Consider the following 26,458-nt stretch of genomic DNA (forward strand, 5'->3'; position numbering starts at 1 on the left):
AACAGGCTGATATCTGAGACAAGAAACAGTAAGACAGAGGAGTTAAATCAGTCTGCAAACAGTCGGCCAACTGACCAGCCAGCAGGGTTACAGGCTGTTATCTGGCCAGCAGGATTGCAGGCTGTTATCTGGCCAGCAGGGTTACAGGCTGTTATCTGGCCAGCAGGGTTACAGGCTGTTATCTAGCCAGCAGGGTTACAGGAGGTTATCTGTCCAGCAGGGGTACAGGCTGTTATCTGGCCAGCAGGATTACAGGCTGTTATCTGGCCAGCAGGGTTACAGGCTGTTATCTGGCCAGTAGGGTTACAGGCTGTTATCTGGCCAGCAGGGTTACAGGCTGTTTTCTGGCCAGCAGGGTTACAGGCTGTTATCTGGCCAGCAGGGTTACAGGCTGTTATCTGGCCAGCAGGGTTACAGGCTGTTTTTTGGCCAGCAGGGTTACAGGCTGTTTTTTGGCCAGCAGGGTTACAGGCTGTTTTTTGGCCAGCAGGGTTACAGGCTGTTATCTGGCCAGCAGGGCTACAGGCTGTTATCTGGCCAGCTTGGTTACAGGCTGTTACCCGGCCAGCAGGGTTACAGGCTGTTATCTAGCCAGCAGGGTTACAGGAGGTTATCTGGCCAGCAGGGTTACAGGCTGTTATCTGGCCAGCAGGGTTACAGGCTGTTATCTAGCCAGCAGGGTTACAGGAGGTTATCTGGCCAGCAGGGTTACAGGCTGTTATCTGGCCAGCAGGATTACAGGCTGTTATCTGGCCAGCAGGGGTACAGGCTGTTATCTGTCAACTTGCTTTCTACCAACAGTCTCATAGAGTCATATGTCCTAGCCAAGTCATTTAAGGTTTCTTAAAATTTTCAAAATGTTTTTGTCTTAATTTTAAAGGAAAGGTTCATTGTGTTAAAAACAGCATAACAAGTATGATTTTGTGGTGTCCTCCTGCAGGCAGACCTGACCCTCCTGCAGGCAGACCTGACCCCAGCCCTGAGCCTCCTGGACGGAGTCCTCCTGCAGGCAGACCTGACCCCAGCCCTGAGCCTCCTGGACGGAGTCCTCCTGCAGGCAGACCTGACCCCAGCCCTGAGCTTCCTGGACGGAGTCCTCCTGCAGGCAGACCTGACCCCAGCCCTGAGCTTCCTGGACGGAGTCCTCCTGCAGGCAGACCTGACTCCAGCCCTGAGTTTCCTGGACAGCACTTTATTGATTATCACTCAATCAAGCTTTGATTGGGATCCACGGCCAAGAACAGGGCGGCAGGGGGTAAGGAGTGGAGGAGATTACAGGACAAGTGGAGGAGAGGAGAAGAGGACAGGAGAGGAGGAGAAGGGAGGTGAGGAGAGGAGAGGAGGAGATTACAGGACATGGGGAGGAGAGGAGAAGAGAAGAGAGGAGAGGAGAGGAGAGGAGAGGCGAGGCGAGGCGAGGCGAGGCGAGGCGAGGAGAGGAGAGGAGAGGAGAGGAGAGGAGAGGAGAGGAGAGGAGGTATATCCCAAACTTCCACAGGACAGGAAGGACTAATTGCATAAATGCTTCAGCAGCAGAAACAGTAAACCAGAAAGGAGATTAGATTGGAGGATAATGCAGATTTGGTTTGGAGGATAATGCAGCTTAGGTAGCAATGTGGATCTCCCAGCATCAGACCTTATGAATACCGCAGCAGAGAGAAACATCCTTCAACATGTCAGATCTACTAGTCCAACTAACTGTTTAGAGAACATACTAGATCAACAACCTGACATCAATGGGGCTGAGTCCAACTAACTATTCCCTATATACTCTATTCCCTATATAGTGCACTACCGTTGACCAGGCCAGGGAAATTATTATTATTATATATATATATATATATATATATTTTTTTTTTTTACATTTTATTTGTTTAACCAGGTAGGCCAGTTGAGAACAAGTTCTAATTTACAACTGCGACCTGGACAAGATAAAGCAAAGCAGTGCGACAAAATCAAACAACACAGAGTTACATTTTAACAAACGTACAGTTAATAACATAATAGAAAAATCTATGTGCAGTGTGTGCAAATGTAGAAGAGTAGGGAGGGAAACAAAAAATAACACTGGAGTAATAGATGTGCAGATGATGATGTGCAAGTAGAGATACTGAGGTGCAAAAGAGCTAGAGGGTAAGTAATAATATGGGGATGAGGTAGTTGGGTGGGCTATTTACAGATGGGCTGTGTACAGGTACAGTGATCGTTAAGCTGCTCTGACAGCTGATGCTTAAAGTTAGAGAGGGAGATGTAAGACTCCAGCTTCAATGATTTTTGCAATTCGTTCCGGTCGTTGGCAGCAGAGAACTGGAAGGAAAGGCGGCCAAAGTAAGTGTTGGCTTTAGTGGTGACCAGTGAAATACACCTGCTGAGACGCGTGCTGCGGGTGGGTGTTGCTATGGTGACCAGTGAGCTGAGATAAGGCGGGGCTTTACCTAGCAAAGACTTATAGATGACCTGGAGCCAGTGGGTTTGGCGACGAATATGCAGTGAGGGCCCGCCAACGAGAGCATACAGGTCGCAATGGTGGGTAGTATATGGGGCTTTGGTGACAAAACGGATGGCACTGTGATAGACTACATCCAATTTGCTGAGTAGAGTGTTGAAGGCTACTTTGTAAATTACATCGCCGAAGTCGAGGATCGGTAGGATAGTCAGCTTTTCAAGGGTATGTTTGGCAGCATGAGTGAAGGAGGCTTTGTTGCGAAATAGGAAGCCGATTCTAGATTTCATTTTGGATTGGAGATGCTTAATGTGAGTCTGGAAGGAAAGTTTACAGTCTAACCAGACACCTAGGTATTTGTAGTTGTCCACATATTCTAGGTCAGAACAGTCCAGAGTAGTGATGCTAGTCGGACGGGAGGGTGTGTGTAGCATTCGGTTGAAGAGAATGCACTTAGTTTTACTAGCATTTTAAAGCAGTTTGAGGCCACTGAAAGAGTGTTGTATAGCGTTGAAGCTCGTTTGGAGGTTTGTTAGCACAGTGTCCAAAGAAGGGACAGATGTGTACAGAAGGTGGATCAGAGAATCACCAGCAGCAAGAGCGACATCATTGATATATGCAGAGAAACGAGGTGGCCCGAGAATTGAACCCTGTGGCAACCCCATAGACACTGCCAGAGGTCCGGACAACAGGCCCTCCGATTTGACACACTGAATTCTATCAGAGAAGTAGTTTGGTGAACCAGGCGAGGCAGTCCTTTGAGAAGCCAAGGCTATTGAGTCTGCCGATAAGAATGCGGTGATTGGCAGAGTCGAAAGCCTTGGCCAGGTCAATGAATTTGGCTGCACAATTGCTGTCCTTTATCAATGGCGGTTATGATATCGTTTAGGCTGAGGTGAGGTGGCTGAGGTGCACCTATGACCAGCTCTGAAACCAGATTGCATAGTGGAGAAGGTACGGTGAGAATCTAAATGGTTGGTGATCTGTTTGTTAACTTGGCTATTGAAGATTTTGGAAAGGCAGGGCAGGATGGCTATAACAGTTTGGGTCTAGAGTGTCTCCCCCTTTGAAGAGGGCGGCAGCTTTCCATTCATTGGGGATCTCAGACGATACGAAAGAGGTTGAATCGGCAAGTAATAGGGCTTGCAATAATTTTAGGAAGAGAAGGTCCAGATTGCCCAGCTGATTTGTAGGGATCCAGATTTTCTATCTGGATTTGGGTGAAGGAGAAGCCGGGGGGAGGGCTTGGGCAAGTTACTAAAGGGGGTGCTGAGATGTTGGCCAGGGTAGGGGTAGCCAGGTGGAAAGCATGGCCAAGCCGTAGACAAATGCTTATTGAAATGATCGATTATCGTAGATTTATCGGTGGTGACAGTGTTTCCTAGCCTCAGTGCAGTGGGCAGCTGGGAGGAGGTGCTCTTATTCTCTATGGACTTTACAGTGTCCCCAAAACGTTTTGGAATTGGTGCTACAGGAAGCAAATTTCTGTTTGAAAAAGCTAGCCTTAGCTTTCCTAACTGACTGAATATATTGGTTCCTGACTTCCCTGAAAAGTTTCATATCACAGGGGCTATTTGATGCTAATGCAGAACACTACATGACGTTTTTGTGCTGGTAAAGGGCAGTCAAGTCTGGGGTGAACCAAGGGCTTTATCTGTTCTTAGTTCTACATTTTTTTGAATGGGGCATGCTTATTTAAGATGGTGAGGAAAGCACTTTTAAAGAGCAACCAGGCATCCCCTACTGATGGAATGAGGTCAATATCCTTCCAGGATACCCGGGCGAGGTAGGTTAGAAAGGCCTGCTCGCTGAAGTGTTTTAGGGAGCGTTTGACAGTGATGAGGGGAGGTCGTTTGACCGCGGACCCAATACGCACGCAGGCAATGGAGCAGTGATTGCGGAGATCCTGGTTGAAGACAGCAGAGGCGTATTTAGAGGGCAAGTTGGTCAGGATGATATCTAAGAGGGTGCCCATGGTTAAGGATTTAGGGTTGTACCTGGTAGGTTCCTTGATAATTTGTGTAAGATTGAGGGCATCTAGCTTAGATTGTAGGAGGGCCGGGGTGTTAAGCATGTCCCAGTTTAGGTCACCTAATAGTGCGAACTCTGAAGATAGATGAGGGGCGATCAATTCACATATGGTGTCCAGGGCACAGCTGGGGGCTGAAGGGGGTCTATAACACGCAGCAACGGTGAGAGACTTGTTTCTGGAAATGTGGATTTTTAAAAGTAGAAGCTCGAATTGTTTATGCACAGACCTGAATAGTATGACAGAACATTGCAGGCTATCCCTGCAGTAGATTGCAACTCGGCCCCCTTTGGCAGTTCTATCTTGTTGGAAAATGTTATACTTAGGGATGGAAATTTCAGGGTTTTTGGTGGTCTTCCTAAGCCAGGACTCAGACACGGCTAGGACATCTGGGTTGGCAGAGTGTGCTAAAGCAGTGAATAAAACAAACTTAGGGAGGAGACTTCTAATGTTAACATGCATGAAACCAAGGCTTTTACGGTTACAGAAGTCAACAAATGAGAGCGCCTGGGGACACACAGGGCCTGGGTTCACCTCTACATCACCCGAGGAACAGAGGAGGAGTAGAATAAGGGTACGGTTAAAGGCTATAAGAACTGGTCATCTGGTGCGTTCGGAACAGAGAGTAAAAGGAGCAGGTTTCTGGGCACGGAAGAATAGATTCAAGGCATAATGTACAGACAAAGGTATGGTAGGATGTGAATACAGTGGAGGTAAACCTAGGCATTGAGTGACGATGAGAAGACATCATTTAGACCAGGTGAGGTCACCTCGTGTGGGAGATGGAACATAAGGGTTAGCTAAGGCATATTGAGCAGGGCTGGAGGCTCTACAGCGAAATAAGACAATCATCACTAACCAAAACAACAATAGACAGGCATATTGACATTAGGGAGAGGCGTGTGTAGCCGAGTGATCATAGGGGCCAGTGAGTAGCTAGGCCAGCTGGAGACACAGCGATTCAGACAGCTAGCAGGCCGGGGCTAGCAGGCTAGCAGGCTAGCAGATGGGCTTCAGGGGGACGTCGGAATGGAAGAGCCTGTTGAAACCCCCTCGGACGGTTACGTCGGCAGACCAGTCGTGATAGATCGGCGGGGCTCTGTGTCGGCAGCAAAGGGTCCAGGCTAATTGGCAAAATAAGTATTAAAGCACAGGAGATGATCCTAGCTCCAGGCTAACTGGTGCTTGCTTTGGGACAGAGACGTTATCCAGGAGTAGCCACTCGGATTGCAGCTAGCTAGATGCGATGATCCGGTGTAAAGATTCAGAGCTTGCGGTAGGAATCCAGAGATGTGGTAGAGAAAAAGCAGACCGATATGCTGTGGGTTGATATCGCGCTGTGCAGACTGGCAGGTATTGACCGAGCTACAGCTGGCTAGTGTCCGAGTTAACGGTGAGTTAACTGTGATGACCTATATGACTGCTAGCTAATAGCTACTCCTGCTCTAGATGGGGGTTCCGGTTCTAAAGTATAAAAATAACAGATCCGTACCACATTGGGTGAGGCGGGTTGCAGGAGAGTATATTCAGTCCGTAGATGGAAATTGCAATAAAAAATATTAGATATATACAAAGAAAATGATATAAACATGACTGCTACGCCATCTTGGGCCCTGGTCAAAAGGATAATAAATAAATATAAATTATAAAATATAAATACAATTATTTATAAAAATAAAAACATAAATAGTGTGTAATTTGGGATGGAAGAGAAGAAGTCACAGTGATGATGAGATTATGTTTAAGTTTCAATCAGCAATTTTGATCAGCGACAAGAACAAGAAGAACGTGTGGGAAAAAAATATAGATTTTAGACAAAACGTAGAGCAAGGCTGGGTGCGTCCTTAACGGTATCCTATTCCCTATCTAGTGCACTACTTTTGACCCCCCGAAGTAGTTCACTCTATAGGGAACAAGGGAGACATTTGGGAAACAGGTGTTCTGTAACGTCAGGGAGAAAAGGATAAAGCTCATACCGTTTCTTCTCAGGGAAGTGTGTGTGTGACTGTGTGTGTGTGTGTGTGTGTGTGTGTGTGTGTGTGTGTGTGTGTGTGTGTGTGTGTGTGTGTGTAAACTGCGGTACTGCTACTGACTGCTTCTACTGTAGATTCATAATATAATCCAATAAAAAAAATAGGTCTTTCATTTTAATTAAATTAAAATTCAATGAATCATGAATCCCAAATGGCTTCATAGTTTACTACTTTTGACCAGGCCAGGGACTAGGGTCCCATATCCACAAAGGGACTAAGGGGGAGGCATTATGGGATGTGCCCATGTGGTCTCTACAGTACGGTATTAAACATGCTGCAGAAGGACTCTTTCATATAACTCATTAGGTACACGTCTTATCAGTGCAGGGGAACCACGGTAACTGGTGGTTGTCAGGCTAGGTGTTAATGCACGGAATATTCTGTTCTTCGTAGTCGTCGTCAAATTACAATCTCTCCTTTCATCTATTATGTCCTCCACAAGGCTCTTTAAACTGTCCTCTATCCATCTATACAAGAGGCTGTCCACAGGGCTCTTTAAACTGTCCTCTGTCTATCCATCAATACTAGAGGCTGTCCTCAATGAGGGCTCCTAAACTGTCCTCTGTCTATCCATCTATACTAGAGGCTGTCCTCAATGAGGGCTCCTAAACTGTCCTCTGTCTATCCATCTATACTAGAGGCTGTCCTCAATGAGGGCTCCTAAACTGTCCTCTGTCTGTCCATCTATACTAGAGGCTGTCCTCAATGAGGGCTATTTAAACTGTCCTCTGTCCATCTATACAAGAGGCTGTCCTCAATGAGGGCTCTTTAAACTGTCCTCTGTCTATCCATCTATACTAGAGGCTGTCCTCAATGAGGGCTCTTTAAACTGTCCTCTGTCCATCTATACTAGAGGCTGTCCTCAATGAGGGCTCCTAAACTGTCCTCTGTCCATCTATACTAGATGCTGTCCTCAATGAGGGCTCTTTAAACTGTCCTCTGTCTGTCCATCTATACTAGAGGCTGTTCTCAATGAGGGCTCCTAAACTGTCCTCTGTCCATCTATACTAGAGGCTGTCCTCAATGAGGGCTCCTAAACTGTCCTCTGTCCATCTATACTAGAGGCTGTTCTCAATGAGGGCTCCTAAACTGTCCTCTGTCCATCTATACTAGATGCTGTCCTCAATGAGGGCTCTTTAAACTGTCCTCTGTCTGTCCATCTATACTAGAGGCTGTCCTCAATGAGGGCTCCTAAACTGTCCTCTGTCCATCTATACAAGAGGCTGTCCTCAATGAGGGCTATTTAAACTGTCCTCTGTCCATCTATACTAGAGGCTGTCCTCAATGAGGGCTCCTAAACTGTCCTCTGTCCATCTATACTAGAGGCTGTCCTCAATGAGGGCTATTTAAACTGTCCTCTGTCTATCCATCTATACTAGAGGCTGTCCTCAATTAGGGCTCGTTAAACTGTCCTCTGTCCATCTATACTAGAGGCTGTCCTCAATTAGGGCTCGTTAAACTGTCCTCTGTCCATCTATACTAGAGGCTGTTCTCAATGAGGGCTCTTTAAACTGTCCTCTGTCTATCCATCTATACTAGAGGCTGTCCTCAATGAGGGCTCTTTAAACTGTCCTCTGTCTGTCCATCTATACTAGAGGCTGTCCTCAATGAGGGCTATTTAAACTGTCCTCTGTCTATCCATCTATACTAGAGGCTGTCCTCAATGAGGGCTCCTAAACTGTCCTCTGTCCATCTATACTAGAGGCTGTCCTCAATTAGGGCTATTTAAGCTGTCCTCTGTCTGTCCATCTATACTAGAGGCTGTCCTCAATGAGGGCTCCTAAACTGTCCTCTGTCTATCCATCTATACTAGAGGCTGTCCTCAATGAGGGCTCCTAAACTGTCCTCTGTCTATCCATCTATACTAGAGGCTGTCCTCAATGAGGGCTATTTAAGCTGTCCTCTGTCTGTCCATCTATACTAGAGGCTGTCCTCAATGAGGGCTCCTAAACTGTCCTCTGTCTATCCATCTATACTAGAGGCTGTCCACAATGAGGGCTATTTAAACTGTCCTCTGTCTATCCATCTATACTAGAGGCTGTCCTCAATGAGGATACTTTAAACTGTCCTCTGTCTATCCATCTATACTAGAGGCTGTCCTCAATGAGGGCTCCTAAACTGTCCTCTGTCTGTCCATCTATACTAGAGGCTGTCCTTAATGAGGGCTATTTAAACTGTCCTCTGTCTATCCTTGTCCTGGTGTAAGACTCTCTCGCTCTTATCTTAGTGTAAGCCTCTTGTCCTCTTATCCTGGTTTAAGACTCTTGTCCTGGTGTAAGACTCTTGTCCTGGTGTAAGACTCTTATCCTGGTGTAAGACTCTTGTCCTCTTATCCTAGTGTAAGACTCTTATCCTGGTGTAAGACTCTTGTCCTCTTATCCTGGTGTAAGACTCTTATCCTGGTGTAAGACTCTTGTCCTGGTGTAAGACTCTTGTCCTGGTGTAAGACTCTTATCCTAGTTTAAGACTCTTATCCTGGTGTAAGACTCTTGTCCTAGTGTAAGACAATTGTCCTAGTGTAAGACTCTTATCCTGGTGTAAGACTCTTGTCCTCTTATCCTGGTGTAAGACTCTTGTCCTGGTGTAAGACTCTTGTCCTAGTGTAAGACAATTGTCCTAGTGTAAGACTCTTATCCTGGTGTAAGACTCTTGTCCTCTTATCCTAGTGTAAGACTTGTGTCCTCTTATCCTGGTGTAAGACTCTTGTCCTGGTGTAAGACTCTTGTCCTGGTGTAAGACTCTTATCCTAGTTTAAGACTCTTGTCCTGGTGTAAGACTCTTGTCCTAGTGTAAGACAATTGTCCTAGTGTAAGACTCTTATCCTGGTGTAAGACTCTTGTCCTCTTATCCTAGTGTAAGACTCTTGTCCTCTTATCCTGGTGTAAGACTCTTGTCAAGGTGTAAGACTCTTGTCCTGGTGTAAGACTCTTATCCTAGTTTAAGACTCTTGTCCTGGTGTAAGACTCTTGTCCTAGTGTAAGACAATTGTCCTAGTGTAAGACTCTTATCCTGGTGTAAGACTCTTGTCCTCTTATCCTAGTGTAAGACTCTTGTCCTCTTATCCTGGTGTAAGACTCTTGTCAAGGTGTAAGACTCTTGTCCTGATGTAAGACTCTTATCCTAGTTTAAGACTCTTGTCCTGGTGTAAGACTCTTGTCCTAGTGTAAGACAATTGTCCTAGTGTAAGGCTCTTATCCTGGTGTAAGACTCTTATCCTAGTTTAAGACTCTTATCCTGGTGTAAGACTCTTATCCTAGTGTAAGACTCTTATCCTGGTGTAAGACTCTTGTCCTCTTATCCTGGTGTAAGATTCTTGTCCTGGTGTAAGACTCTTGTCCTGGTGTAAGACTCTTGTCCTAGTGTAAGACTCTTGTCCTCTTATCCTAGTGTAAGACTCTTATCCTGGTGTAAGACTCTTGTCCTGGTGTAAGACTCTTGTCCTAGTGTAAGACTCTTGTCCTGGTGTAAGACTCTTGTCCTCTTATCCTGGTGTAAGACTATTGTCCTGGTGCAACACTCTTATCTTGGTGGATATTACACAAGACAGTGCCCTAGCGCCCTAGCACCCTCTTGTCCTGGTGTAAGACTATTGTCCTAGTGTAAGACTATTGTCCTAGTGTAAGACTATTGTCCTAGTGTAAGACTCTTATCTTGGTGTAATACTCTTGTCCTGGTGTAAGACTCTTGCCCTGGTGTAAGACTCTTATCCTGGTGTAAGACTCTTGTCCTCTCATCCTGGTGTAAGACTCTTGTCCTGGTGTAAGACTCTTATCCTGGTGCAAGACTCTTGTCCTCTCATCCTGGTGTAAGACTCTTGTCCTGGTGTAAGACTCTTGTGCTGGTGTAAGACTCTTTTCCTGGTGTAAGACTTATCCTGGTGTAATACTCTTGTCCTGGTGTAAGCCTCTTGTCCTCTTATCCTGGTGTAATACTCTTGTCCTGGTGTAAGACTCTTGCCCTGGTGTAAGACTCTTGCCCTGGTGTAAGACTCTTATCTTGGTGTAAGACTCTTTTCCTGGTGTAAGACTTATCCTGGTGTAAGCCTCTTATCCTGGTGTAAGACTCTTGTCCTAGGGCACTGTCTTGTGTAATATCCAGACCCTAGGGCGTTTAGTACACTGTACCATGCTATAAAACACCAACGAACCCTGGACCTGTGTGAGTAGCGAGTCCAAGATCCAGGACCTGTGTGTCAGGTATTGTGGTGAGGCAGCACAAGTCGAGTGGAACTCCCCCCCCCCCCCCCGCCGTCGTAAACAGGCTAGCTTGCTAACGTCATGTAGAATGTTTGTCTTGCAAATTGTCACCCTGAAACTGTTATTTTCAGCTCTTTTGAAAGGAAAAAAAACGTCTTCTGTAGAATTCTCGAACCGAGAATTCTCAGGAAACCGAACCAGGGTACCGAATTTCACAATGTGAAAACGCCTTAAGGCTCTCTTTCCCCTTAGTTGTAATCTACAAAGGCCAGAAGCAGTTGTGATAACACATGGTAGAGTTTAGGTAAAAAAAAGTACTTCACAAACTAGCAATGCTGTTTTAACACTGACTGACTGTCTGTGGAGAGATGGCTAAGAGTAATACAGTACAGTACATGTGACGATGTGATCTAGCTTCTGCTTAAATCAATCATCAGAGAAGATGAGATGCTTGTCCTACAGAACCTATCAAACACTAACCTCTCCAAAGATTTCTCTCTATCTAGCACACAGAGGCTGAAATAGCACCCTATTCCCTATATAGTGCACTACTTTTGACCAGGGCACTATGGCACCCTAATTTATCTTTGAAGTGTTAGAGAAAGAAGCAACAAAGCCAGAAGAGAATGAGAACGAGGGGGAAAGATCTAAGGCAGAACAATCTATTTCTGGTTAAGAGAGAGAAATCTCATTATCATTCTCCATCGTTAAAACTGTTAAATGTTCCTCTGATTACTGCCGCGAACCTTATTTAACCTCCTTCAACTTATTAAACCAACTAATTTATTAAACCTCCTTCAACTAACTTCATTAAACCCCCAACTAAGTTATTAAACCTCCTTCAACTTATTAAACCTCAAACTAACTTATTAAACCTCCTTCAACTAACTTCATTAAACCCCCAACTAAGTTATTAAACCTCCTTCAACTTATTAAACCTCCAACTAACTTATTAAACCTCCTTCAACTAACTTCATTAAACCCCCAACTAAGTTATTAAACCTCCTTCAACGTATTAAACCTCCAACTAACTTATTAAATCTCCAACTAACTTATTAAACCTCCTTCAACTTATTAAACCTCCAAATGACTTATTCAACCTAAAAAACTTATTAAACCTCCTTCAACTAACTTATTAAACCTTCAACTGACTCATTAAATCTCCTTCAACTAACTTATTAAACCAACTAACGTATTAAATCTCCTTCAACTAACTTATTAAACCTCCAACTGACTTATTAAACCTCCTCAACTAACTTATTAAATCTCCTTCAACAAACGTATTAAATCTATTTCAACTAACTTATTAAATCTCCTTCAACTAACTTATTAAACCTCCTTCAACTAACTTATTAAACCTCCAACTGACTCATTAAACCTCCTTCAACTAACTTATTAAATCTCCAACTCACTTATTAAACATCCAACTAACTTATTACATTTCCTTCAGCTAACTTGTTAAACCTCCAACAGCTAACTCTACGATCAACGACACAGCCTATTGTATCACTCAGACTTCAGAGGCTGGTGGGGGATCGTAACCATTCACAGAGGCTGAGTAGGTGATTATAACCTTTCATAGAGGCTGCGTATCTCTACACCATCAATCAACGGCTCGTCCTCCTCAGTCATTTTATTCTTGCAGCAATTACTTGGGGGAGAGAGGTCCACGGATGCACCCTTTCTCCTGCACATGGAGATGGAAACAACTAGAGCACTATGAGGGCTTATGAGCCTTCATAGAGAATGCAAAGAGCTTATAGGACTTCATAGAGGCTGTGTAGGTGTTTATTATGTTTAATAGATGCCTGCGTTCATTATTTTTATTCTTGCATCAATCACCAGGGGAGAGAGTCGTGGAGAGATGAGATGCTGCCCTACAGCACATATCAAACACTCTCTCCAAAGGTTTCTCTCTATCTAGAACACATCTAGCACTTCCTGTCTCTCTCTATAACACATCTAGCACTACCTGTCTTTATCTAGAACACATCTAACACTTCCTGTCTCTATCTAGAACATATCTAGCACTTCCTGTCTCTCTCTAGAACACATCTAGCACTTCCTGTCTCTCTCTAGAACACATCTAGCACTTCCTGTCTCTCGCTAGAACACATCTAGCACTTCCTGTCTCTCTCTAGAACACATATAGCACTTCCTGACCCTACTAGAACACATCTAGCACTTCCTGTCTCTATTTAGAACAAATCGAGCACTTCCTGTCTCTATCTAGAACACATCGAGCACTTCCTGTCTCTATCTAGAACACATTGAGCACTTCCTGTCTCTATCTAGAACACATGGACGCATGTCCTTCTGCACAGCTGATGGTGGTGGAAACAACTGGAGCTCTAAAGGGGCTTATGAGCCTTCATAGCCGCGGCATAGGGGCTTATAACTTCTTGCAGGGGCTGAATAGGGGGCTCACATTTTTGCGAAGCTGTGTGGGAGGTCGGAAGCCTTCATAGAAATTGCATAGGTCTTTAGATTAAAACTTCATGCATTTTTTTTCAAATTCGACAATTGCAATAATTTAATGAGTTACTGAAGAGACTGAACACACACCAATGACCACAGTACAGTCTTCAAATTAAAGGGCATAAAACAGACTTTATCTCCAGGGGAAGTGAAGTGGCTTTACAAGACAGCTCCTACTGAAACACCCAGGACTCATTATGGAATACTCTCTCGCTCTCTCTCTCTCTCTCTCTCTCTCTGTCTCTCTGTGTATCTCTCTACCTCTCTCTCTCTCTCTCTCTCTCTCTCTCTCTCTCTCTTTCTGTCTCTCTTTCTGTCTCTCTTTCTGTCTCTCTGTGTATTTCTCTCTCTCTCTCTTTCTGTCTCTCTGTGTATTTCTCTCTCTCTCTCTCTCTCTCTCTCTCTCTCTCTCTCTCTCTGTATATATATATATCTCTCTCTCTCTCTCTCTCTCTCTCACTCTAACCTTCCCTCTCTCTCTCCCCCCCTTCCCTCTCTCTCTCCCCCTCCCTCCCCCTCTCCCCTTCCCTCTCTCTCTCCCCTTCCTTCCCTCTCTCTCTCTCTCTCCTTCCTCAATCCCTCTCTCTCTCCCTCTCCCCTCTCCCTCCCTCCCTTCATCTCTCCTTCTCCCCTTCACTCCCTGTCTCTCTCTCACTTACTCTCTCTTTATCTCTCTCTCAAATGAACCCGATCAACCCCTCAAACCTCAAATGGAGAGACAAGAAACAGCCTTCAGAAGCACTTACGAGGTAGCCTGGTCCCAGATCTGTTTACGAGGTAGCCTGGTCCCAGATCTATTTACGAGGTAGCCTGGTCCCAGATCTGTTTACGAGGTAGCCTGGTCCCAGATCTATTTGTGTTGTCTTGTCTTTAGTAGCCTGGTCCCAGATCTGTTTACGAGGTAGCCTGGTCCCAGATCTGTTTACGAGGTAGTCTGGTCCCAGATCTGTTTGTATTGTCTTGTCTTTAGTAGCCTGGTCCCAGATCTGTTTACGAGGTATCCTGGTCCCAGATCAGTTTACGAGGTAGCCTGGTCCCAGATCAGTTTACGAGGTAGCCTGGTCCCAGATCTATTTACGAGGTATCCTGGTCCCAGATCAGTTTACGAGGTAGCCTGGTCCCAGATCTATTTACGAGGCAGCCTGGTCCCAGATCAGTTTACGAGGTAGCCTGGTCCCAGATCTATTTGTGTTGTCTTGCCTTTAGTAGCCTGGTCCCAGATCTAATTACGAGGTATCCTGGTCCCAGATCAGTTTACGAGGTAGCCTGGTCCCAGATCTGTTTACGAGGTAGCCTGGTCCCAGATCTGTTTACGAGGTAGCCTGGTCCAAGATCAGTTTACGAGGTAGCCTGGTCCCAGATCTATTTTTGTTGTCTTGCCTTTAGTAGCCTGGTCCCAGATCAGTTTACGAGGTATTCTGGTCCCAGATCTATTTGCGTTTTCTTGCCTTTAGTAGCCTGGTCCCAGATCTATTTGTGTTGTCTTGCCTTTAGTAGCCTGGTCCCAGATCTGTTTACGAGGTAGCCTGGTCCCAGATCTGTTTACGAGGTAGTCTGGTCCCAGATCTGTTTGTATTGTCTTGCCTTTAGTAGCCTGGCCCCAGATCTGTTTGGTTGGTGTCACAAATAGATCTGGGACCAGGCTATAGTGCTCTGAGCTGCATTAATAATGAAGGGAGAAAGAGTTTTTCATCTTTATCACCTTCAGTAAAGCCCAGATATTATTGAAACCTCCTTTAACACCTCCAGTATTGAAAGGTGTGGTTCGTCCCGAATTGCACACTATTCGCCATATAGTGCACTACTTTAGACCAGAGCCCCATGGAACCCTATTCACCATATAGTGCACTATTTTAGACTATAAGTAGTGCACTATGTAGGGTAGGGTATCATTTGGGACATAGTCTATCCCTAATACCTGCAGTGTGATAGAAGCTGTCCCTAATTCCACTCTTTTGTGTCAGCATGCTAACTAAGGCTGGCTGCTGGCCTACATAATCCCTTAATCCTGCTGGTGAGAGGCCCTAACAGACGGGATTATAACTCAGATTAACAAGAGAGGAGCTTGTTCAGACACAGCAGAAAGTTACACCGCCCTCCTAGAGCCCTTAGGATGTATCACTTTAACCTGGGGGGAGGGAGGGAGAGAAAAAGAGAAAAAGAGAGAGAGAGAGAGAGAGAGAGAGAGAGAGAGAGAGAGAGAGAGAGAGAAAGAGAGAGAGAGAGAGAGAGAGAGAGACAGAGACAGAGAGAGAGAGACAGAGAGAGAGAGAGAGAGAGAGAGAGAAAGAGAGAGAGAGAGAGAGAGAGAGAGAGAGAGAGAGAGAGAGAGAGAGAGAGAGAGAGAGAGAGAGAGAGAGAGAGAGAGAGAGAGAGAGAGAGAGAGAGAGAGAGAGAGAGAGAGAGAGAGAGAGAGAGAGAGAGAGAGAGAGAGAGAGAGATAGATAGATAGATAGATAGATAGATAGATAGATAGATAGATAGATAGAGAAGGAAACTATGGACAAATTCTAGATGCCACCTATGGCTGTTGTGCCCTTCAGCAAGACACCCTAACCCCTAAAAACTAACCCCTAAGACTGCTTCAGGGTGGCTGTCCTATGGCTGATCTTTCCAACCTTCTGTGTGTGTGATCAAAACATTCAGTCTTTAAACCAGGCTAGACTGTCAGTTGTCTCGTGTTGCTATACCTACAAAATCACTGGAGAATTGTGTATTGTAAAAATGGTTTGAATGGTCCACTGGCGTCCATAGAAGGGCCACAGTAGGACACATTTTGTAGAGAGTCGTTGAATATGTTTTATTAAGAGCTAGTTTTCTGTGTGGCCAGCAGTCTGTGATTTATGTTTATTGAAATTGGTAGTGGATTACACCGGTAAAGTCAAACGTCACAACTGCTCTGATGACAAACACACGTTTTTGCCTTGTCTCCATTTGCCCACATGGCTACGCTTTGCTACCACCGCAAAAATCGAAAAGATTGCAAATCATTTCGTTTTTGTAAGACCCCAAAAAAACAGAGGCAGTGGGAGAACCTAAGTAAATACATTTTTAAATGTAAAAATATATATATATATGTTATTAACTAGCTAGCTAGATGGCTATTGTAGACCATTTGTTAAGATAGCTAGCTAGATGTCTAGCTGGCTATTGTAGACCATTTGTTAAGATAGCTAGCTAGATGGCTAGACTGCAAATTGACCGCAAGAAGCCCAAACAGATGCCTAAAACAAAACCACTTCAAACGTTTGGATCCATGGGATCACTTATATATATATATATATACAGCTACAATGCTACAATTATAGATATATATATGATAGACAGTACATGGTTGTTCTATATATATATATATATATATATATATATATATATATATATATGATAGACAGTACATGGCTGTTGTATGCATCTCTGACCCTGGATAAGCTAGCGACTGGGCTAACACAGCTAACCTTTTAGGTCAATAATATGCTGTGTTTATTAAAATGTTACTGGCTTTATAATCACGAGAGATATTTAATTAGCAGGTAGATAGTTAGTTATACCTTGGAAGCAGAGGAGGCTGGTGGGAGGAGCTATAGGAGGATGGGCTCGTTGTAAATGGCTTGAACGGAATTAATGTAAACGTTTTCAAACACATCAAAGATGTATGAATTTCCTGCTATGGATTACAATGAGGTAGGTAGCTTATTAAAAGGTTACCTGACTTTTCTCAAAACGAACCTCAATTGTGGCTAGCTACTTCTTGTCCCTCATGCTAGCCTTTACAGCAAAAATATCCCTTATTTATATTGATTTGTCCAGCATTGTAGCTATTTCTCCCTGTTTGCAAAACGCTGGTGAAAACGAGCGTGCTGCAAACATTCTAAACTGTTTAGTCGGCAGTGGTTGTTTTGTTGACATTTAGTCCTCGCTGTTGCTCTGACGGCACTTGTGGGGTGAAGCTCCGACCAAAGCAAGGCATTTCATTGGTTTGGCAGAGTTGCAAGGCGTTACTGATTTACACCAGATTCCAAACCCCTCTTTAGGTGATTTCTGCAAAGGAACTTCCCCAGGCTTGCGACGAGGCTAGACTGGCAGCTCCAGGCTACACCACACACACACACACGCTCACACGCTCACACGCACGCACACGCTCATACGCACACGCACACACACACACGCGCGCACGCACACGCACACGCACACGCACACACACGCAGTGTATTCCGTCAGGCCACCGACTGGACACAAAGACAAACTCTACTCAATTGTTCCTCCTAGGCAGCCACACCTCCGCGTGGGCCACAGTCAAAGAGGTTACAAGCACGACTGAATTTATATAACTGTACCAATAAATCATACATTTCATGAAAGATCACACTTATGCATAGAATGTAGCAGAAGAAAATATGAAACCCAGAACACCTGGCAAAGCCTTGTATGTCCAATTAAAACCCAGAACACCTGGTAAGGCCTTGTACGTCCAATTAAAACACAGAACACCTGATAAGGCCTTGTACGTCCAATTAAAACCAATAACACCTGCTAAAGCCTTGTATGTCCAATTAAAACCAATAACACCTGGTAAAGCCTTGTATGTCCAATTAAAACCCATAACACCTGCTAAAGCCTTGTATGTCCAATTAAAACCAATAACACCTGGCAAAGGGTTTTAATTGGACATCCTTGTGCCTCGACAGTCTAGTGCCTCGACATCCTTGTGCCTCGACAGTCTAGTGCCTCGACATCCTTGTGCCTCGACAGTCTAGTGCCTCGACAGTCTTGTGCATCGACAGTCTAGTGCCTCGACAGTCTAGTGCCTCGACAGTCTAGTGCCTCGACAGTCTAGTGCCTCGACATCCTTGTGCCTCGACAGTCTAGTGCTGAGACATCCTAGTGCTGAGACATCCTAGTGCTGAGACATCCTAGTCCTGAGACATCCTAGTGCTGAGACATCCTAGTGCTGAGACAGTCTAGTGCTGAGACATTCTAGTGCTGAGACAGTCTAGTGCTGAGACAGTCTAGTGCTGAGACATCCTAGTGCTGAGACATCCTAGTGCTGAGACAGCCTAGTGCTGAGACAGTGCATCCTAGGGCATCATGGGACAGTACATCCAAGTGCATTCTGGGACATGTGTTAATAAAACAGGAAAATACACTTACGGACACACATGTCTCCCCTCTCAAAGTAACCCGGGCAACACTGTGAGCGGCGCCGGTACATGGTCCGGACTCCTCGCCGGTAAGCCGTCTTATAGCTGATCCTGTGGGAGAGAAAGAGACACAGGGGGAAGAAGACAGGCATTATGGGACATCAGGTTAAAGAGAGTGACCCTGCTTTCTTCAAAACAAAATGAGACACAGAGGGAAGAAGACAGGCATTATGGGACATCAGGTTAAAGAGAGTGACCCTGCTTTCTTCAAAACAGAATGAGACACAGAGGGAAGAAGACAGGCATTATGGGACATAAAATTGAGCGAGAGAGATGTAAAAGGAACAGAGAGAGAGAGCGATGTAAGAAAGACAGAGAGAGAGAGACACAGAGAGACAGAGAAAGATAGAGATAGAGACTGTGAGAGAGAGAGAGAGAGAGAGAGAGAGAGAGACAGAGACAGAGAGAGAGAGACAGAGAGAGATAGAGATAGAGACTGTGAGAGAGAGAGAGAGAGAGATATAGAGATAGAGATAGAGACTGAGAGAGAAAGAGAGAGAGAGAGAGAGAGACTGCTGTGAGAGAGAGAGAGACTGTGAGAGAGAGAGAGAGAGAGAGAGAGAGAGAGAGAGAGAGAGAGAGAGAGAGAGAGATTCACTTTATATATTATCTACCTCACTTGCTTTGGCAATGTTAACACATGTTTCCCATGCCAATAAAGCCCTTGAATTGAATTTAATTGAATTTAATTGAATTTAATTGAATTGAGAGAGCGAGAGAGAGAGAGAGAGAGAGAGAGAGAGAGAGAGAGACAGAGGGAGAGAGAGACAGAGAGAGAGAGAGAGAGATGTATAAGAGAGAGTAAAAGAGAAAAACATCTGACATTGTAAAATCCATATACACAAACAACAAGTGTGCAGTTAAAATTTGGCGAACACACATTTCTTTCCACATGGCAGTGAGGTGAGACAGGGATGCAGCTGAAGACAAATGTTTACTGTTTGTCGATGCTCTGAAGCTTCTGTCCCCAACCAAGTACTGCGTAGAGCAGCACCTAGATCTTCTGCACAGATTCTGCCAGACCTGGGCACTGACAGACCTGAGCCCTGACAGTAAATCTCAGTAAGACCAAAATAATGGTGTTCCAAAAAAGGTCCAGTCGCCAGGATCACAAATACAAATTCCATCTAGACACTGTTGCCCTAGAGCACACAGAAAAACTATACATACCTTGGCCTAAACATCAGCACCACAGGTAACTTCCACAAAGCTGTGAACGAGCTGAGAGACAAGGCAAGAAGGGCATTCTATGCCATCAAAAGGCACATAAAATTCGACCTACCAATTAGGATCTGGCTAAAAATAATTGAATCAGTTTTAGAGCCCATTGTCCTTTATGGTTGTGAGGTCTGGTGTCCGCTCACCAACCAAGAATTCACAAAATGGGACAAACCCCAAATTGAGACTCTGCATGCAGAATTCTGCAAAATATCCTCTGTGTAAAGCCAAACCTTCCATAACAAAGCCATCGCCTACAGAGAGATGAACCTGGAGAAGAGTCCCCTAAGCAAGCTGGTCCTGGGGCTCTGTTCACAAACACACCCCACGGAACCCCAGGACAGCAGCACAATTACACCCAATCAAATCATGAGAAAACAAAACAATATTACTTGACACATTGGAAAGAATTAACAAAAAAAACAGAGCAAACTAGAATGCTATTTGGCCCTACACAGAGAGTACACAGTGGCAGAATACCTGACCACTGTGACTGACCCAAAATTAAGGAAAGCTTTGACTATGTACAGACTCAGTGAGCATAGCCTTGCTATTGAGAAAGGCCGCCGTAGGCAGACCTGGCTCTCAAGAGAAGACAGGCTATGTGCTCACTGCCCACAAAATGAGGTGGAAACTGAGCTGCACTTCCTAACCTCCTGCCCAATGTATGACCATATGTGGCCCGTTTCAGGAAACTAGGGGTAAATCGCACATCCCTACTTCACAGGAGAGGCACTTAAAAAATAGCTATATATTTTATTATCAAAAAGAGTTTGAGGATAGTAATATGTTGTGCATGTAACTGTTGTGCACTCACCTGTCTCTGGGTCAATGGGGAAAGTAATGTCTCTGGGCCAATGGGGACAGTAATATGTCTGGGTCAATGAGGAAAGTAAATTCTCTGGGCCAATGGGGACAGTAATATGTCTGGGTCAATGGGGACAGTAATGTCTCTGGGTCAATGGGGACAGTAATGTGTCTGGGTCAATGGGGACAGTAATGTCTCTGGGTCAATGGGGACAGTAATGTCTCTGGGCCAATGGGGACAGTAATGTGTCTGGGCCAATGGGGACAGTAATGTCTCTGGGTCAATGGGGACAGTAATGTCTCTGGGTCAATGGGGAGAGTAATGTGTCTGGGTCAATGGGGACAGTAATGTCTCTGGGTCAATGGGGAGAGTAATGTCTCTGGGTCAATGGGGACAGTAATGTGTCTGGGCCAATGGGGACAGTAATGTGTCTGGGTCAATGGGGACAGTAATGTCTCTGGGTCAATGGGGACAGTAATGTGTCTGGGCCAATGGGGAGAGTAATGTGTCTGGGTCAATGGGGACAGTAATGTCTCTGGGCCAATGGGGACAGTGTGTACCCACCTGTGTCTGGGCCAAAGGGGACAGTGTGTACCCACCTGTGTCTGGGCCAAAGGGGACAGTGTGTACCCACCTGTGTCTGGGCCAATGGGGACAGTGTGTACCCACCTGTGTCTGGGCCAAAGGGGACAGTGTGTACCCACCTGTGTCTGGGCCAAAGGGGACAGTGTGTACCCACCTGTGTCTGGGCCAAAGGGGACAGTGTGTACCCACCTGTGTCTGGGCCAAAGGGGACAGTGTGTACCCACCTGTGTCTGGGCCAAAGGGGACAGTGTGTACCCACCTGTGTCTGGGCCAAAGGGGACAGTGTGTACCCACCTGTGTCTGGGCCAAAGGGGACAGTGTGTACCCACCTGTGTCTGGGCCAAAGGGGACAGTGTGTACCCACCTGTGCCTGGTACATTTGAACCAGTTGAGGATGTCAGTACACCTGGTGTAGTAGACCTGGTCAAAGGGGTGGGCGTAGGACTCCTGGACCGTCACAGCATAACTACAGCAGAGGAACACAAGGAACACCAATCACAATATGATTTAGAAATGGACTTTACAGTTATACTCCCCTCTATCCTCCCCTCTATCCTCCCCCTCTATCCTCCCCCTCTATCCTAGACATCTATACTCCCCTCTATCCTCCCCCTCTATTCTCCATCTTCCCCCTCTATCCTAGACATATATACTCCCCTCTATCCTCCCCCTCTATTCTCCATCTTCCCCCTCTATCCTAGACATATATACTCCCCCTCTATCCTCCCCCTCTATCCTCCATCCTCCCCCTCTATACTCCCCTCTATCCTCCCCTCTATCCTCCCCCTCTATCCTCCCCTCTATCCTCCCCTCTATCCTCCCCCTCTATTCTCCATCCTCCCCCTCTATCCTAGACATATATACTCCCCCTCTATCCTCCCCCTCTATCCTCCATCCTCCCCCTCTATCCTCCCCTCTATCCTCCCCTCTATCCTCCCCCTCTATTCTCCATCCTCCCCCTCTATCCTAGACATATATACTCCCCTCTATCCTCCCCTCTATCCTCCCCCTCTATTCTCCATCCTCCCCCTCTATCCTAGACATATATACTCCCCTCTATCCTCCCTCTATCTTCCCCTCTATCCTCCCCCTCTATTCTCCCCCTCTATCCTCCCCCTCTATCCTCCATCCTCCCCCTCTATCCTCCATCCTCCCCCTCTATTATCCATCCTCCCCCTCTATTATCTATCCTCCCCCTCTATTCTCCATCCTCCCCCTCTATCCTCCCCCTCTATCCTCCCCCTCTATCCTCCCCCTCTATACTCCATCCTCCCACTCTATTCTCTATCCTCCCCCTCTATCCTCCCCCTCTATCCTCCCCCTCTATACTCCATCCTCCCACTCTATTCTCTATCCTCCCCCTCTATCCTCCCCCTCTATTCTCCATCCTCCCCCTCTATCCTCCATCCTCCCCCTCTAACCTCTCCCTCTATCCTCCCCCTCTATCCTCCATCCTCCACCTCTATCCTCCATCCTCCCCCTCTATCCTCCCCCTCTATCCTCCCCCTCTATCCTCCATCCTCCCCCTCTATACTCCATCCCCCCCCTCTATCCTCCATCCTCCCCCTCTATTATCCATCCTCCCCCTCTATTCTCCATCCTCCCCCTCTATCCTCCCCCTCTATCCTCTATCCTCCCCCTCTATACTCCCCTCCCCCTCTATCCTCCATCCTCCCCCTCTATAATCCCCTCTATCCTCCCCCTCTATCCTCCATCCTCCCCCTCTATACTCCCCTCCCCCTCTATACTCCCCTCTATCCTCCCCCTCTATCCTCCATCCTCCCCCTCTATACTCCCCTCTATCCTCCCCCTCTATCCTCCATCCTCCCCCTCTATACTCCCCTCTATCCTCCCCCTCTATCCTCTATCCTCCCCCTCTATACTCCCCTCTATCCTCCCCCTCTATTCTCTATCCTCCCCCTCTATTCTCCCCCTCTATCCTCCCCCTCTATTCTCCATCCTCCCCCTCTATTCTCTATCCTCCCCCTCTATTCTCCCCCTCTATCCTCCCCCTCTATCCTCCATCCTCCCCCTCTATTCTCTATCCTTTCCCTCTATCCTCTATCCTCCCCCTCTATCCTCCCCCTCTATCCTAGACATCTATCCTCCATCCTCCCCCTCTATTCTCCATCCTCCCCCTCTATCCTCCATCCTCCCCCTCTATTCTCCCCCTCTATCCTCCCCCTCTATACTCCCCCTCCATCCTCCCCTCTATCCTCCCCCTCTATCCTCTATCCTCCCCCTCTATCCTCTATCCTCCCCCTCTATTCTCCCCCTCTATCCTCCCCCTCTATTCTCCATCCTCCCCCTCTATTCTCTATCCTCCCCCTCTATTCTCCCCCTCCATCCTCCCCCTCTATCCTCCATCCTCCCCCTCTATTCTCCCCCTCTATCCTCCCCCTCTATACTCCCCCTCCATCCTCTCCCTCCATCCTCCCCTGTATCCTCCCCCTCTATCCTCTATCCTCCCCCTCTATTCTCTATCCTCCCCCTCTATTCTCCCCCTCTATCCTCCCCCTCTATTCTCCATCCTCCCCCTCTATTCTCTATCCTCCCCCTCTATTCTCCCCCTCTATCCTCCCCCTCTATCCTCCATCCTCCCCCTCTATTCTCTATCCTTTCCCTCTATCCTCTATCCTCCCCCTCTATCCTCCCCCTCTATCCTAGACATCTATCCTCCATCCTCCCCCTCTATTCTCCATCCTCCCCCTCTATCCTCCATCCTCCCCCTCTATTCTCCCCCTCTATCCTCCCCCTCTATACTCCCCCTCTATACTCCCCCTCTATACTCCCCTCTATCCTCCCCCTCTATCCTTCATCCTCCCCCTCTATCCTCTATCCTCCCCCTCTATTCTCCATCCTCCCACTCTATCCTCCATCCCCCCCTTCTATCCTCCATCCTCCCCCTCTATACTCCCCCTCTATACTCCCCCTCTATCCTCCATCCTCCCCCTCTATACTCCCCTCTATCCTCCCCCTCTATTCTCTATCCTCCCCCTCTATTCTCCCCCTCTATCCTCCCCCTCTATTCTCCATCCTCCCCCTCTATTCTCTATCCTCCCCCTCTATTCTCCCCCTCTATCCTCCCCCTCTATCCTCCATCCTCCCCCTCTATTCTCTATCCTTTCCCTCTATCCTCTATCCTCCCCCTCTATCCTCCCCCTCTATCCTAGACATCTATCCTCCATCCTCCCCCTCTATTCTCCATCCTCCCCCTCTATCCTCCATCCTCCCCCTCTATTCTCCCCCTCTATCCTCCCCTCTATACTCCCCCTCCATCCTCTCCCTCCATCCTCCCCTCTATCCTCCCCCTCTATCCTCTATCCTCCCCCTCTATCCTCCCCCTCCATTCTCTATCCTTTCCCTCTATCCTCAATCCTCCCCCTCTATTCTCCACCCTCCCCCTCTATCCTCCATCCTCCCCCTCTATTCTCTATCCTCCCCCTCTATCCTCCATACTCCCCCTCTATCCTCCATCATCCCCCTCTATCCTCCATCCTCCCCCTCTATTCTCCATCCTCCCCCTCTATCCTCCATCCTCCATCCTCCCCCTCTATCCTCCATCCTCCCACTCTATCCTCCATCCTCCCCCTCTAGCCTCCAATCTCCCACTCTATCCTCCATCCTCCCCCTCTATTCTCTATCCTTTCCCTCTATCCTCTATCCTCCCCCTCTATCCTCTATCCTCCCCCTCTCCCTCCATCCTCCCCCTCTATCCTCCCCCTCTATCCTATATCCTCATCCTCTCCCTCTATCCCCCCCCCCTCTCCCTCTATCCTCTCGCTCTATTCTCCATCCTCTCCCTCCATCCTCCCCCTCCATTCTCCCCCTCTATCCTCCATCATCCCCCTCTATTCTCCATCCTCCCCCTCTATCCTCCATCCTCCCCCTCTATCCTCCATCATCCCCCTCTATTCTCCATCCTCCCCCTCTATTCTCCATCCTCCCCCTCTATTCTCCATCCCCCCCTCTATTCTCCATCCCCCCCCTCCATCCTCTCCCTCTATTCTCCATCCTCCCCCTCTATCCTCCATCCTCCCCCTCTATTCTCCATCCTCCCCCTCTATTCTCCATCCTTCCCCTCTTTTCTCCATCCTCCCCCTCTATCCTCCCCCTCTATTCACTATCCTCTCCCTCTATTCTCTATCCTCTCCCTCTATCCTCCCCCTCTCCCTCTATCCTCTCCCTCTCCCTCTATCCTCCCCCTCTATCCTCTCCCTCTATCCTCTCCCTCTATCCTCTCCCTCTATCCTCTCCCTCTATCCTCTCCCTCTATCCTCTATCCTCTCCCTCTATCCTCCCCCTCTCCCTCTATCCTCTCCCTCTATCCTCTCCCTCTTTTCTCTATCCTCCCCCTCTATTCTCTATCCTCCCCCTCTATTCTCCATCCTCTCCCTCTATTCTCCATCCTCTCCCTCCATCCTCTCCCTCCATCCTCCCCCTCTATTCTCCATCCTCCCCCTCTATTCTCCATCCTCCCCCTCTATTCTCCATCCTCCCCCTCTATTCTCCATCCTCCCCCTCTATTCTCTATCCTCCCCCTCTATTCTCCATCCTCTCCCTCTATCCTCCCCCTCTATTCTCTATCCTCCCCCTCTATTCTCCATACTCCCCCTCCATCCTCTCCCTCTATTGTCTATCCTCCCCCTCTATTCTCCATACTCCCCCTCCATCCTCTCCCTCTATTGTCTATCCTCCCCCTCTATTCTCTATACTCCCCCTCCATCATCCCCCTCTATTCTCCATCCTCCCCCTCTATTCTCCATCCTCCCCCTCTATTCTCCATCCTCCCCTCTATTCTCCATCCTCCCCCTCCATCCTCTCCCTCTATTCTCCATCCTCTCCCTCTATCCTCCATCCTCCCCCTCTATTCTCTATCCTCCCCCCCTATCCTCCATCCTCCCCCTCTATTCTCTATCCTCCCCCTCTATCCTCCCCCTCTATTCTCCATCCTCCCCCTCTATTCTCTATCCTCCCCCTCTATTCTCCATCCTCCCCCTCTATCCTCCATCCTCCCCCTCTATTCTCCATTCTCCCCCTCTATTCTCCATCCTCCCCCTCTATTCTCCATCCTCCCCCTCTATCCTCCATCCTCCCCCTCTATTCTCCATCCTCCCCCTCTATTCTCCATCCTCTCCCTCCATCCTCCCCTCCATCCTCCCCCTCTATTCTCCATCCTCCCCCTCTATTCTCTATCCTCCCCCTCTATTCTCCATCCTCCCCCTCTATCCTCCATCCTCCCCCTCTATTCTCCATCCTCCCCCTCTATTCTCCATCCTCTCCCTCTATTGTCTATCCGCTTATTTTTCATAAGTGACACAATATGGCTGCTGCGTGTTAATTGATTAGGAAGAGAGTGCTGTGTGTGTCGTTGGCTGATCAATTATCCTGCTGCATATTTCATCTGGAATCAATGATGTCCTACAGACGCATTGGGAATAGATATGGGCTTCTTAGTCTGTCTGTCTGT

At 47.1% G+C, this 26,458-nt stretch overlaps 1 protein-coding gene across 1 annotated transcript in view; it reads right to left on the minus strand.

Annotated features, from left to right (window-relative positions):
• LOC139407463 (multiple EGF-like-domains 11) overlaps nucleotides 1-21,454 on the minus strand; it is a 265,679-nt gene extending 244,225 nt beyond the window's left edge. Inside the window, exons 1-2 of the mRNA XM_071151258.1 lie at nucleotides 21,353-21,454; nucleotides 18,328-18,428 (exon numbers count right to left, since the gene is read on the minus strand). Coding sequence (XP_071007359.1) covers nucleotides 18,328-18,388 — 61 coding nt within the window. The 5' untranslated portion in view covers nucleotides 18,389-18,428; nucleotides 21,353-21,454. The remainder of the gene's footprint in view (nucleotides 1-18,327; nucleotides 18,429-21,352) is intronic.
• Between the last annotated feature and the right edge of the window lie 5,004 nt (nucleotides 21,455-26,458).

This window comes from Oncorhynchus clarkii, chromosome 4, assembly GCF_045791955.1.
Source record: "Oncorhynchus clarkii lewisi isolate Uvic-CL-2024 chromosome 4, UVic_Ocla_1.0, whole genome shotgun sequence".
Lineage (NCBI taxonomy): Eukaryota > Metazoa > Chordata > Actinopteri > Salmoniformes > Salmonidae > Oncorhynchus > Oncorhynchus clarkii.